The sequence below is a fragment of the Sinocyclocheilus anshuiensis genome, unplaced genomic scaffold, assembly GCF_001515605.1.
Source record: "Sinocyclocheilus anshuiensis isolate Anshui unplaced genomic scaffold, SAMN03320099.WGS_v1.1 scaffold1145, whole genome shotgun sequence".
NCBI classification, from domain to species: Eukaryota; Metazoa; Chordata; class Actinopteri; order Cypriniformes; family Cyprinidae; genus Sinocyclocheilus; species Sinocyclocheilus anshuiensis.
The window spans coordinates 411,324-426,788 of NW_015557118.1; the positions used below are offsets into that span (position 1 = coordinate 411,324).

The window sequence follows — 15,465 nt, forward strand, 5'->3', positions numbered from 1 at the left end:
TTGTTTTTTTTAAATAAAAAATAAAACAAAAAAGAAGATAAATATAGATAAAGTAGAATTAAAATAGAATAGAAAGTGCTAGAGTTAGAGGGTCAAATAAAGGTGGAACAGATGTGTTTTTAGTCGTTTCTTGAAGATGGTTAAGGACTCAGCTGCTCGGATTGATTTGGGCAGGTCATTCCACCAGGAGGGAACAGTTAATGAAAAAGTCCGTGAAAGTGATTTTGTGCCTCTTTGAAATGGCACAATAATACGCCGTTCACTTGCAGAACGCAAGCTTCTAGAGGGCACATAACTCTGAAGTAATGAATTAGCATGATGGATTTCTCTGCACGTGGCCTCCTCTTTGTAGTAAACGTCAGTGGAAAACGAAAACGTGAATGCCGAGCTGGAAGTCACACTGGAATTCTTTTGGATGCAATACCTTGCAATAGATTCAAAAGAATATAAGAGAACTGAGATGTTTTGATCTCCTGGGTTGAGCATTTAACAATAATAAAGAGAAACCAGGTGCTAGACATCAATGCTTTGAAATCAGTTCCTAAAAGAAAAAAAACTACAATACATATCCTTAAAAATACAGCACTATAGGCTACTTTGTTAATGTGAAGGAATTTTCCAAGTTTTTTAGCCGTATTTTAAATTATGCACTTCATTGTGTTGTGTTTTAGGGTTGAAAGAAACTTTTCTGCCAGGACATTATCCTATAATCTTTTTTATAGAGATTTTTCTTACAGTGTAGCTATTATTTATTCACATAAAACGTTTAACTTACAAACAGCATTTGTCTTTATTTGATCAGTATTTGTTTCTAAATTATAAAATGTTTAATTGATTAAATATTATAATTTAAAATATAATTTTGTTTTTGTGTGTTATGGATTAAAATGTTATTTATTATTTTTTTTCTGTTTGACTTTTCAATTTAGTTTTTATTTTAGGTTTTGAATGGTATTTTAAGGCTGCCAAAGTGGTGCTTTTTAATAATGTTGAAAGCAGGTGGGTTATAAAGGTTTTAAGCAAAACTAAAATTATTTTTTGTTAATTTTTATTTTAGTTTAGTTAGTTTTGGAATTATTTTAATTTGGGTTTTTCAAAGTTACTTTTTATTATTATATAACAACAAAAACAAATATCACAATTTAGTTTTTCTATCAATAATACTGATATTATGTTTGAGCATTATTTGTCTGAATTCAGCTGGCCTTGCTGAGGATGACTATAGTGGCCATTTTTTAGTCCCTGGAGCACACCTGTGTTGTTTACATTCTGCCATAGTTGAACGTGACGGATCGAGACTTCACACAGACCACCCACAACCAAAGACCCTTCTCTCTGGAACCCTTCCAAGTCCCTGTCCAAACCCTCATGTCTATGAGGTAAACACACTGATTACTGCATTCAGCTCTCATCACCTGGATCATTCCCCTTTTGCTCCGAGAGGGTGCCATTTCGGTCACATGCTGCAGCAATTTTTCGGTGTCATTGAAGTTGCTCTTTTCCTGCTAATCACAGAGTATTCGGGCAGTTTCTCTTCTGATGGTTCATGTGGGTTTATGTTTGGATGATAGAAGCTGGACATTGTGAAAACGAAGCCACCGTAGAGTTTACTTTTCTCGTTCAAGATGCACACCTGATTCGATGATCTTTTTGATCTCTTTCCGCATCGACTGTTGATTTTCAGTCAGGGGATTTTCAGGGGCGCGGAGAGAGGATGGATTAATGTGCATATAATGAGGGAACAGTCAAGGGCTGTGGAGCATTAGCAGATTGTGGTGGACGGGAATTGGATAGATTATGGACTGTGTGCTTATGTAAAATCCCTCAGGACACCTTTATTAAGATTTGCAGCTCACATCTCACGGAGGTCAAACGGCACATTATGGGTAAATCACCAGTTTGATTGACCTGGAATGTGTGGAAATTGAAGACACCTTGAGGACTGACTGCATATGTGTGTGTGTGTGTGTGTGCTGCGTACTGATGGCAGCGTTATCTGCCTGGCCCAGGTGCAGCTGAAGCGCTCAGTGAAAGGTTATAGAGTGAAATGTAAAATGAACATACCACATTTCACCTACTTGCCTTTAGGATGGGGTTACCTCTCCGGCCAGTAGAGCAGAGGTACGGCAATCAGAGCCGGTAAACTAATACCGCCGCCGAGTCTGTCACCCTGACCTGAACCTGAGTTTCAACTTTTCTGGGCAGTAAAATTCTGGAAGATTTACTGTGGACTGGCCTGTCCCTCAAGTTTACGTCCCACCTCTCTTGCTCTGTGGCAATCAGGAGGAAACTTCAGGCAGATCTGCACAATGGTTCATTTGTAGTAGATCTGGGCCTCTTAACTGAAGAAATTTGACAGATAAGGAACCGTTTCATGCAGTACTCGGTCATGTACATGTACGTTAACTGATACATTAATCAGATGACTGTTCTGCTCAGCGGTCTTTTCAGTATCCAGTGTTTTTTAAACTTGACTATTAAGTCAAGTAATTAAATTATGAGTGATGTTTCCAGAATTTCATGACCTCTGCATAAACAACGACAGTAACAACATTATTTTGTGGAACACTCACTAAATACTTATTTTAAAACAACAACAACTGTACTTTCAGATCAAATTAAAGGCCACTTAATTATATATAAGAAACTTTTCATCATTTGTAGTCTTTAGCACACTAAAGCACACTTTAAAAAAGTGAAAATTGACTATTTTTCTAAGAGCGTTTTAATTTAAAGAACATTTTAATTTATGACTTTTTATAAATACACTTAATCTGCTTTGATTAAAATGTGTAAATGTAAAGTACTTGATTCTAATTTTAACTCTAGCATGTTATGCAATATTACATTTAAATTATTTTAAATGTACTGAATTGCAGCTTAATTACAAATGTGTAATTACAAATATATTTAAATACATGACACAGGTTTGCTTATTTAACCATATTTCAAAGACAATAGGTAGCTTTATTTTAAGATTTTGTTTAAGGAATTTGTTTAATTCCTTGTTACATATGTTACATGCAATTACTATTATAATAACAATTAATTATGCATAATTACATGCAAGTAACCATAAACCAAACCCTAATCCTAACCCTAAACATATAGTAAGTACATGTAGTTAATTAATATTACTCAGTACTTACATGTATAATTACACTGTAACAAGGACACCTTAAAATAAAGTGTAACCGAAATGTATAATTATAACATAAAGATGTACTTGAATCCTATTTAAGTTGGTCGATAAAAGCACTTTAGAGTTCAGCTAATTGCATTTAATATAAATTTCAAACTATAATACATTTTCATTTAATTGCAGCTAACATGAAAACATTAAATTCAGTTTACACATAGGCCTAAGTATGTTGTTTTAAAGTGTATTAAAGTGTATTCTGCACTATGTACTTCCCTTTGCAAGGGTAATAGTGTAGAATTAGTATAGAACTTTTATTTATTCTTCTACTTCTCAGATTTACCTTCTTTTTTCCAAAAGCCAAAATAGCTCCAGTCAGGTCTTGCAGTATGTGCAGCTGCTTCTCAACTTCCTGTTTTGGGCAGCTTGGAGCCTTTCTCTTCCTGTTAACCTGGCCAGTCTGGTATGCCAGTGCGAGATCCTCTGAATACAGAATAAGAGGCCCTCTCCTCATACTGTAGGTCTTAGGAGGAACTGGCTCCTGGCCTCCAAAAAAACGGCCGCTGCTGGTAAGACGCAGCAATGGAGGCTGGGATTTCCAGTTGAAGTAGTCCTAGTTAAGAAGAGATCATGTTTCCATTGACTGTGTGCATTCAAACAAATCAAACTTTATCTTGGACTCATTGAAACTGGTCTTATATAGACATATAAAAAACATTTACCTCTGGTTCAAAACAAACCTCCAGTCTTCCATCATGACCGTCTTCATTTGGCACAATTTGGCCGTACCCACGACTCAGCAAAGAGAGGACAAAATCTTTCATTGTGGAGTTGTTTGTGCTTCTTTGAATGAATGCTAAAAAAGTATAATCCTGTCATGATTGTGGTCTTGTCATGTAGCGGTTGCAAAGATCTGAACATCAAGTTTTAAAACTCATATCAAAAGTCTGTCATATTGAGAGTGTATACAGCAACCGTAAAACTCACTCTTAAATATAAAGGTTCTTTATTGGCATCTGTGGTTCCACAAATAACGTTTAATGTCCAAGGAACCTTCCCATTCTACAAAAGGTTCTTTATAATTGAAAAAGTACCTTTGATTATATAAAGAAAGGTTCTTTTAAGAACTGTTCATAGCAAGGTTCTTTGGGGAACCCAACATGTTTTTTTTTTGTTGTTTTTTTTAAAAACAATAACAACTTATTCAGAGTCAGCAATTTTTTTTTTCCGCTTTTGTTCTCGTACCTCAGTTTGTGGCCGAGCTCCCCTCTCCTCAGTGACCATTTCTCTTTAATTCAGAATGCATTCGTGTGTTCGTTCAGCGTCCCCGCCCGCTGCTTTTACATACTACTGAATCATTTCGGCCCATGTTACAAATGTCTGTGTTTACTGAGCTTTGCAGTTGCCAGGCTCTCCACAGCTCAGAACTGATTTATTGTTGCCTTGGTTGCAACCAAGCAGTTACCCCCTCCTGGTCAGGCCAGCAACTCTGACTACCTTAGCTAAACCCATCCTAATATACAAACAAAAGGAAGATGACAGCTCACAGCTTTTGTGAATAACCAGAACTGGGTCTCCTGCAGGACACGTCCTGTCATATGCCCAGGATAGCACATCCCTAATTAGTGTTATTGATTGTGCCACAAGAAATAGACTTTTCCTTCCTTCACATAAAACCCCCTCCATCAATCAAATAGACAGGAGAAATTGTTCAAGCTTACAGCTAAAGACCTGCCGGATGTCCTTAAATAATGTGAGAGGATACCGTGACAGTTTAGCCACAAGAAAAGAAAAAAAAAATACAAAGAAAGATACATGGAGTGATTTATGACAGCAGGTGTTATTATGTCTGGCTAATGAATATGTTTTAGTAAAACTAAAATTTGTTGGTTTCTTTTGATCAGCTCCTGTGCTTTCCTATACTCCAGTCTCCAAGAAGTTGGAAGTTTAAACTGAGCTTCACAGTTTACTGTAGAGGGAAGACTTATTCAGCCTGAACCACAACACTAGCCTCTTCAACCACATCTCCATGTGCCTTGTGTTACATGGTGAATCATTTTATTGCTCTGTGAGATCATACTTTTTGACGCTGAACAGAACCCTAGTCTGGCCACCTGCAGGGCTTAATAGGCTGATGAGGACAAAATGTTAGGATACTTAACGGTAACCTGCCTACACCCCCTGAGCTTAGCTCTTGCTTTTTCTCAACCTAGCCTGTGTAGAGTATTGTAATGATGATTAAACCTCCTATTGTCATAAAAAAAAAACGCCATCCAATGTGATCCTTAAAGGGTTAGTTCACCCAAAAATGAAAATTCTGTCATTAATTACTCACCATCATGTCGTTACAAACCCGTAAGACCTTCATTCATCTTCGAAGAAAGCGCGTGCATGAACGTAATCTGCGTAATCAGCGTTGTTTACACTTAGGGGAAAGCATGCTTATGCATTGGGATACTCTCTAAAATGGTGGAAGACGTAACTCGGGGGAGAAGAATTGTTGAAAAAATTATGTTATTGTTGTTTTCTTTGTGCTCAAAAAGTATTCTCGTAACTTCGCAAAACTGAAGTTGAGCCACTCACATGGACTGTTTTACCGATGTCCTTACTACATTTCTGGACCTGGGAACATTACAGTTGCGTTGCTGTCTATGCAGGGTCTGAGAGCTCTCACATTTCATCAAAAATATCTTAATTTGTGTTCCGAAGATGAACGAAGGTCTTACAAGTTTGGACGAACGACATGAGGGTGAGTAATTAATGACAGAATTTTCATTTTTGGGTGAACTATCCCTTTAAGTCATTTTTTTGCCCAAATTGAAATAATAAAAAATTCATGATTATATTAAATGAAATGGTTTATTTTCTGCTCTCAAAATGTATTATGATAGTGAGTATTATTAGTGTTGATGCAGTAACAATTTCTGTAAAAATTAAAATTACTTAAGGATACTACCTCAGTAATGAGTATCCTGTTTACACTTTATTTCAGTCACTTTTGGCATAATGCAATATGCCATGCATTTTATATCATCGTCTGTACTGATCTGCTGTTGTTCTTTATTATACATCTTAAAGTTTGCCTTGTGTTTATTTTACAAACTGTTCACAGCTTGTTCTGTAGACATTCAAGTTTGCGACATAATTATTGTTACAGAATATGATTCATGAAATAAAATATGCATTCTGCTCACAATATAATAATGTAATGCAATATAATATTTTGATGATTGCTTTGCAGCATGCACATTTATAATGTACTTTTAAGGTTGTTACAAAGCAATGCTTTTAAATATATTAAAGCTCTCCAGTTGTACAGGAGATAAATTATGTAGCCTACAACATGTGATTATGAACTAAACGTCTGCTTAAAAATAAAATTAAACGTATCTTTCAACCTTGAAACTTGGTTTTACAGTTCATTCAAGGCAACTCCGCTTGTAATCTAGTGTTCTCAACATAAGTCACCTGTAGGTAGCGCCAAAGCCCCGGCCTTACGCATCATCTCAGTAAAGCTGCAGGAGTTTCCCTAATAAACACAAATACTCTTTAGTCGTTTACTATAAATACAATAAATATCACCACAGCACACACCTGAACGCACAATTTTATTTGGTCTCATTTACTGAGGCTGACTTTGTCTTGTTTATAATAACATTAAAAATAATTTTGACTATTTCAGTTTAGTCATTGAGCACTTTCTGATATGGTTTTCTTAAAAAAAAAAACTAAATGTTTAAAAGATCAGTGTGTGGTGTAGGCCTACACATCTTTATGTCTTTGTTTTCAAGATATTAAAAATAATTGGTTGCAAACAAGAACTGTGTAATGCCATCTGTAGAGTAAAATGAGTCGGTTAAAAATCTAATCATTTTATTCAGCGAAACTGTACAGATACAAAGGTCTCTTACCAAATTTTAAAAATCAAGTAAAAAACAGCAAGATTATTTTCATAAATACATATATTCTTTCAGAAAAGGTGATTATTTACACGTTACATCGTTTAAAGGGAGCTTGCATAAATTCACAGCTGTACACATGCATATAAGTATCCCAATCCTAATGCGTACTTGACGGTCCATTTATGCCAATGTATGCATGATTGTCGACGGAGGGCTGCGAAAGTCATACAAGTCCCCAGTTAAAACAAAGGATGGTACATGTGTATAAGGCAAATTACGTCCAATATTTTCAGGTAGCTACAGGACCGTTTGCGTTGCGCAAATCATTCAGTACTGTCTACGTTGCACAGAAACATAGTCTTTTTCACATACAAATATATGAGAAAAACCGATGGTTAAACAGACTCAGGCTGATAACACTGTCCATGATGGTCCGTCTGCACTGTGGAAACGTCTAGTAGTGTCCACAAAACTCACTCAACAAGTCGCGTAACAGTTCTCCGCTCGAGACATTTATCTCAGAGAAAAGTTGCATGGTCAAAGCTTGACCGAAACTATAAGGACGACTCGCTCTTTTTTCATACCGTCGTCTCGCCTTGGTTGCTATTGCTGAGCCTTTTATAAAACCTGCGCCAAGACTGCAGAGTTTTCCCAGACCATATCCAAAATCCAGAGGTGATTCCCACGATCATGGTCATCAGATACTTTATCATGAAAACGGTGAAGTCTGGAGACATGGGGGCGAAGTTGTTGACTGGGCAAGGGACGGCGAATCGCTTACACGTTTGCATGTGCCAGGTCTTCTCCCACTGCTCGCGGAAAGCCTGCTCGTAGAAGTAGCACGCGATCACGATGGTAGCGGGAACCGTGTAGAGCACGCTAAACACGCCGATGCGCACCATCAGCTTCTCCAGCTTCTCCGTCTTGGTGCCGTCGTGCTTCATGATGGTTCTGATGCGGAAAAGCGACACGAAGCCGGCCAGGAGGAACGAGGTGCCAATGAAGAGGTAGACGAAGAGGGGCGCCAAGACGAAGCCACGCAGAGAGTCCACGTTGTAGATGCCAACGTAGCACACCCCGGTGAGAATGTCACCATCCACTTGGCCCAAGGCGAGGATGGTGATGGTCTTAACCGCTGGGACAGCCCAAGCGGCAAGGTGGAAATACTGAGAGTTGGCCTCAATGGCTTCATGACCCCACTTCATTCCCGCTGAGAGGAACCATGTGAGGGACAGAATGACCCACCAGATTGAACTTGCCATGCCGAAGAAATAGAGGATCATGAAGAGGATAGTGCAGCCCTCTTTTTTCGTGCCCTGCGCGATGGTCTTATAACCATCATCGTTGAACTTGTCAATGCAAACGACATTGTCTTCAAGGAAAAAGCCAGCTGCGTATGCAACAGCCACCATGAAGTAACACCCAGAGAGGAAGATGATGGGCCTCTCCGGGTAACGAAACCGCCTCATGTCCACTAAGTACGTGAGAACGGTGAACAGTGTACTAACGCAGCACAAAATAGACCAAATTCCAACCCAGAGCCGGCCAAATTTGACCTCTTCCTCTCTAAAATACATCAGCCCGTTGGGTCTAGTGGGCTCACACGGCGCCCCGCAGTCTTTTTCCCCCATGAAGTGGTACTTGAGATAAGTGGGCACTTTGAGTTGCAGCGGACATGTGAATTGCTGGCTGGGTCTGACCACGCTCGGCTGTAATGTGATCAGTTCTGGGACGTAGGGCGTCGGGTTTGAGGTCGGGCTTCCCGCGTCCGAGGTGTTCTGACCCACGCAGATCTCCCCCGCGCCGTGCACCGGGAAGTTCTCGCAGCGCAGGCGCTCGGGCCACTGGAAGCCAAACTTGTTCATGAGGGCCTCGCAGCCCTGTCTCGCGCGCTCGCACAGGGAGCGACACGGCGGGATGGCTTGCTCCAGCACCGTGCAAACCGGCGCGTACATGGAGCAGAGGAAGAACTTGAGGTCCATGGAGCACTGCACTTTCACTAGGGGGTAGAACTGGTGCACCTCCAGCCCGGCGTCCTCCTGATTGGTGTGACCCAAAAGGTTGGGCATAATGGTCTGATTGTAGGCGATGTCCGTACAGAGAGGTATCGATATGGGCTGGCAGAAACCGTGCTCGGGAATGGAGATGCCCTTTTCTCCGTGATACTGGCCGCTGGACGACTGCAGGGCCAGGGTGAGGAACAGAAGATAGTATCGAGTAATCCCGCAACAGTGTTGCATTTTGAGGAGAGCTGTTATTAGGGTGATTCGGTGCGAAAGAAATTAGGCTGAGAAAAAGTTTCTGTGTGACCAGTTCGTTTGCGTTTAAACGATCAAAAACTCCTCGCTTGAGCTCCTGTCACGACACTCGTGGTCTAAAAGCAAGCATGTTAGGCAAATGAGTGGATCTGGGAAGAAAACCCTGACAAGAAGTCACCAAGTCCGAAAATACATCCAAACTAAATCCACAACGAGCGCATCGTTTTTTTCCCTTCTTCAACGTTTGTTAGAGAATCTTCCGACTGTTATTTAAAGTTTTCCGCCTGGCTCTCCAAATCAAGTCTGTGTATCCAATGACTTTAGAGCTGCATTTCAGAGAGTCGTGTCGCTGCTGGAAAACTTGAGTCGGATGTCTTGAGCAGAGTGCGCTCTCCTCGCTTTGTCTCGTGTGCGCTCGGCAGACGCGCTTCTCACTGACTGAAGGTTTGAGCGCAAGTGAGGCGCACATACAATAATGTGCCGTCGGTTTCTACACACCCCTCATTCAGATTCACTGCCCCTCTATGCGGGGCCCCTTGAAACCAGTAGCGGTTTAGACCAATCACAGGGTTTGTTTTCCTTTGCGTCTTGCTTTTGATTGGTCATTGGATGTAATTGCGGAGGGTTTCAGCTTTCAGAAACGTTCCTTCTATATAGGGCGGAGAAAAAAAATCCATAGGCTGGTTTCTGAAAGTGTAGTAATTCACTGGGCATGCACGTGACTAATACTGGGGTTTCTCGATTCAAATACAGCTTTTGTTAAAAAAAAAACTTTCAAATGGTAATAATGAATATTGTCGCCATTAAAATATGTGTATATTAATTTATATTTCAAAGTTTGGCAGTCACATAACTAAATAAGTGCCAAATCCATGTGGGAAAAGCTAAACTAAAAGAAAAAAAAAAATCCTGTGAGTACATACAATTTTCCAGATCTATTTTCTTAATATCTGCATATTTTTGTTGCAGTATTATTTTTAAGATGTTTTGAAAAGGTTACATTTACTATTTAAATGTTAATCTACTGAAAAATGCACACACCTAATGACAGGCCTCACACCTACTTTTCAACCCTGCTAGAAAGTGGGTAAATATTTTGATAATTTTCATTTGAATTATTCTCACGCATTGCAGGTGCGGAGCATCAGCTAAACAATTTGGGCTACTTAAGGGCAAAGAATGCAGAGAATTAAATGCACATGAAGAGTGTGTCCATTTAAGGATGAGATTAAGGGAAAAACTACATGCAATCTGTATGGAAAATTCTCTGAAATTTATTAAGGTCCAGATTTAAAGAGGAAAATAAATAATTGATAAACCAAACACAGTTTCAGTGGTGCCAAAAATGGGGAATATTCACAACTTGTTACAATTATAAACCAATTAATTACTAACTGTCAGAGACCAGCGATAGCCAGAGCTTATTAAATAACTTATTCTTAATCATAAATAAAAAATCTTCTTCTCTCTGCTGGAGTGTGTTTTAAAAATAGATCTGAGCTTTATAGCTGTATGCCTGGTTACTCGGTATGTAAATGTGAGGGCTGAGGGAGATGATCTGCTCTATGGACCTCAACATCAATCACACAGAGCCCAAAGCTGCTGCCTCAGAAATGAGCGCTATGGCACGCTTATTCTGGTGCTCACCGTAGCTCTACAGCAGCCCATGTTTGATCGCTGAGCATATACACTCACTTCATGTTTCGAGAGACATGCAACTTAAAGCTTTGACTGACAGTTTCTTAAGAGTATACTTTTCTGGCTTATTAGATTATAGTTGCTAGGGTTGAAAAATACATCCAGTAAGTTGTTCTGATGTTGTTTAAGTGATAAAATACAGCATGATTTTATAATTCATGATTCTTGTTCCTGTTTGAATTTGAGAACAGAATACGGTTGAAAATGTAATGCTACTCTGCAAGAGTGTTTTATTTTGTACATACTTTTAGTTTTTTAACGTACCTTAGTAGGACCAATAAAAGTAGGAACAACATTAAGGCAGACTATGTGAAACAGTCTATATTAGCAATAGGAAAAGATTCTAAGAGTTGGTATGATATGTTGGTATGGGTGGATTGAGAGATGTCAAAAAGAAATTATTTAGTAGAGATGATTAGACCAGTTGGAGAAGTTCATATGAGTTTTTAGTAGGCTTCATTAATGTTTGTGGTTTCCCACTGGACCTTATTAGCTCTTGCACTGCTCAGCTCCTCATTTTACACTTCATCTATTGAAGAGAGAAAGTAGAGGGTGGTAATGAAGGGAATATGGGTGGCATGCAGTGGAATAAACTACACCATCTGTTGTATTTTGCTGAAAATTCTTTGACATGACGTGAACTTAATTGAAACTCTAAACTTTCCAATTCTATTTGGCTGTGCTTTGAGTAGTGTCTTTATTAACCTGTGGATCATACTTATTTTGGGGGCTAATTGAATTTGACCTTTAATCATCCTGACAAAAAATCAATCCACTGCTTTTTGCGTGTCAATATTTATTGTTGTTTCTGTGTTTTATAGGCCCAGTTAGAGCTCTGCATGTCTCTACATTTTGACGAGTGACATCTGAGGTGAGCATAAAAATACAGTGTATATAATAAAGCTTGTGTTTTTTGTTTTAGTGTGTTAAAGGATTAGTTTACTTCCGGAATAAAAAAAAATCCTGATAATTTACTCACCCCCATGTCATCCAAGATGTTCATGTCTTCCTTTAGTTGAAAAGAAATGAAGTTTTTTGAGGAAAACATTCCAGGATTTTTCTCAATATAGTGGACTTCAATGGGAGCCAATGGGTTGAAGGTCCAAATTGCAGTTTCTGTGCAGCTTCAAAGGGCTCTACACGATCCCAGCCGAGGATTAAGGGTCTTATATAGCGAAACGATCAGATATGTTCTAAGAAAAATACAAATTTATATACTTCTTAACCACAAATGCTTTATAAACATACCTATATCTAAACATACAAATATATTATGATAAACTGAACTCACATTTGTTTCATAATGAACGTCACAGTTATTGAACTGAATTGAACCAATACTGAACTGACTTGAGCTGAATAAGGATTATTCATTGTCTTGCTACAGCTGCCTTACAGCAGAATTTGGATTTGCATCAGTTTTGAAGTTCAGTTTAGTACTACTTTTACTACTTTGAAACAATCTCTATTGTATGAAGCACTATAAAAATAATGATGACTTGACATTTGAAGCAAAAACCTTGCGAAATCACAATGTCTTACAAAACAATTATGTTGTTTCTTTCAACTAGGTCAGTGAAGCAAACTAAATTATATATTTTTTACTAATAATCAGTGATGGTTTCAGAGAGGCTGATTTCCCAAAGGAGTCGCTCAGACAGACACACCCACCAATATTCACCCGACCCTTGAGACAAAAACTACAAACTACATGATTAAAAGTGAAACGTCTCTGACATGACTGCTGGGAACTAACTGTACGTTTCCAGGAAATTCTGGAAATGCATTGTTAGTTTTCCAAGAACATCTCCTCCCATTGGTGCTATGTTTTAATCACTTATATGTTTTCCAGATTATGTGCAGTTACTTTTACAGTTTGTTCCATGGATCTATTGATGCTCATCCCATCAAAGCCTCATGATTTAGGACGTTCTGTACATGAGGAAATCTCATTACACCATGCTGGATTTGCTGTCCCAGAGATGTTTTTATCATACACATTCTTCATGCACTTTTTTCTAAATATTACTACTAAATAATATCACTTTTCTGCACCTATGCCATAGTTTTAGTCTTTCGTATTCCTCCCTTTTTCCTCAAATAATATTAATTACAGCAAAAGAGAAATAAAAGAAAAAGCACAATTGAATGGCACAAGCAGAAAATCCTTCCCTGGCCATTCAGCTCTTTCAGTAGCAGGTCCGTAAATTTGCGGGTGAGTCTGTTTTGATTTGGTCAAGCCCTCGGTTTCCCGTAGTCTGGCACCAACGTTAACTTACTGAGGACTGTGGCACATAACTCAACACTGCATACACATGCAAGGCAAATAAAACACTTAAGGATGGTCAGTGAGTGCTTTGAGCCACATCGTCCTGGGCCAAGTGTATATCACTGTGGTCATTTAGCTACCGTGTCAGTTGGTAAGGCTCTCTGGAAGTCTTCAGAGGAGATTTTCCTGCTTACAGAGTCATATACCCAGATGGAGTATAGTCATATATCTGCACTGGGTGGTGCCTGTATATTAACCCACTACTCAACACTTTCATGTTTGAAGAAATGTTAGCTCTTGTCTAAATGAATAGCGTGCTTGTATTAGAGAGGAAATACAACCCTGTTTTATACCCTGATTATGTCGGTCTGGACCTGCAGGATGCCACAGCATTCATCAGCATTCAGCTCCATATAAATGTCCTTTGTTTGCGTTATATTTCCATAGCTAATGGCAAGAGAGAGTATCATGATTCACATACATATTTAAAAAGCCCCAGGCAAGTCTGCCTATGACAGTGGTTCTCATGCACTGGGAGAGGTGCACGCAGTAGATGAAGGGATGGTGTCTGCCGAAGGAATGAATGAAGATAGTCACAAGAGAGAGAAAGCGGGGCAGAGACAGGCAGAAAGAGAGTGAGAGCCACAGGAAATGCAGGTTACGCTGGACTCTTGAGCATTGCCTGGGGACAGGCTGCAGGCGCTGAATCATAAATGACAGGAGGCTTATTCATTTCGGCTAATGGGGCCCAGTGTAATATGGAAGGGGTTAATGCGGCCTCTCCAGAGAAACATGACGTCCACGGTGCAAAATGGGCACAACTTCTGGGCACCGTTTTTTACAAATTACAGTTAAATATCTACGCAAACATGCAGATTACCCCCAATTTATTTCAAACAATGCCTCTGTTAGTAGATTTAGTACTAGATTTTTCCAGTTTATCCAGTTATTTCTCAGTATACAAGTTTTATAGGAAATGTTTTTATTTTGTCCCTGCTGTGGAATTACCCTTGTGAAAAAAGAAGTACACTTTAGCATACTTTTAAAATGTACTTATTATGGAATAATGTACTTTAAAAGAATATAATATGCAAATTGAATGTAATCCCAGGTTAAAAAAGTACACTTCGATAATGTACTTTAAGTGCTCTATTTTCGCGCACTAATTTTGTACTTAATATACTAAAAAGGATTTTTTTAGTACTTCTTAAGATCAACTAAGTGTACTCAACTGTGCTATTTTGGGACACCATGAATATGAACCGAAATGTGCTTATAACATACTATCTCTGTATTAAAAAAATGTATTTAGTCACCACTTGTAGTACACTTGAGTGTACTAATGTTTTTGTCCCAAGATAGCAGTTAAGTACACTTAGTTGATCCTAAGTTTATCTTAAGAAGTACTAAAGAATCATTTTTAGTATATTAAGTACAAAATTAGTGCGCGAAAATAGAGCACTTTAAGTATATTATGGAAGTGTACTTTTTTCAACCTGGGATTGGTCAAGAACTGGATTGGACAAGAAAAAGGTCTCTTTATGCAATGAAAAGCTGAAAGGAATCAATAAACAGGACCATGTCCATTCTCTCTGTTGTCAGAAATATAAGGCATAACTGGGACATAATATGAGGAAAACCAGCTCATAATATTTGTAATTCCTTTTAAAATGTGTCACATATACACTAAGAGCTTTTGAATGTCTGTTTCTGTGTGTGAGATTTGTGTGTTTGAGAGAGAAAAGCTTGTGTAGTTGCATGTGAGAGAATTTTTAGGGTGTTTGTGTGTGTGTGTGTGTGTGTGAGCTGGACCTGCAATTAATTAGCAGTTAAATCTCCCTCATTTAATCTTTGTGCCAAGAGCTCAGTCCCTCTCCAGCTTTCCGTGTACTGCTGTCACAAGGGACAGGAAAAGGGAGGAAAGCTTTGGTTTAGCCCTCTGATCATCCAGCTTACTGAACATCACACTGTGTTACGGAAACAGAGCTCCAGGCTTTCTCCACAGGACTTCATGACAGATATCCACACCCTAACTGCACCAGAATGTGATGCTTAAGATGTTTTATTGCCACACAGTTTAGTGGTATAAACACAATTTACTTGTAAACTCCCTTTTTGACATGTTTATGTATGTTTTGTGAGTTGACAAGTTAGTTTCGTCTTATCTTTCACTCTTTCCTTCTGCTTTTTCTTAGTGTG

General features: G+C 38.8%; 2 protein-coding genes across 2 annotated transcripts in view; both read right to left on the reverse strand.

Moving 5' to 3' along the window:
• kiaa2012 (KIAA2012 ortholog) overlaps positions 1–3,963 on the reverse strand; it is a 28,892-nt gene extending 24,929 nt beyond the window's left edge. The window contains 2 exon segments of the mRNA XM_016472801.1: positions 3,483–3,752; positions 3,862–3,963. Coding sequence (XP_016328287.1) covers positions 3,483–3,752; positions 3,862–3,963 — 372 coding nt within the window.
• Positions 3,964–7,023: 3,060 nt separating this feature from the next.
• Positions 7,024–9,730, reverse strand: fzd7a (frizzled class receptor 7a). Its single transcript, XM_016472829.1, has one exon. It carries the CDS (start codon positions 9,279–9,281, stop codon positions 7,620–7,622), a length of 1,662 nt encoding a protein of 553 aa, XP_016328315.1. The 5' UTR covers positions 9,282–9,730; the 3' UTR covers positions 7,024–7,619.
• Between the last annotated feature and the right edge of the window lie 5,735 nt (positions 9,731–15,465).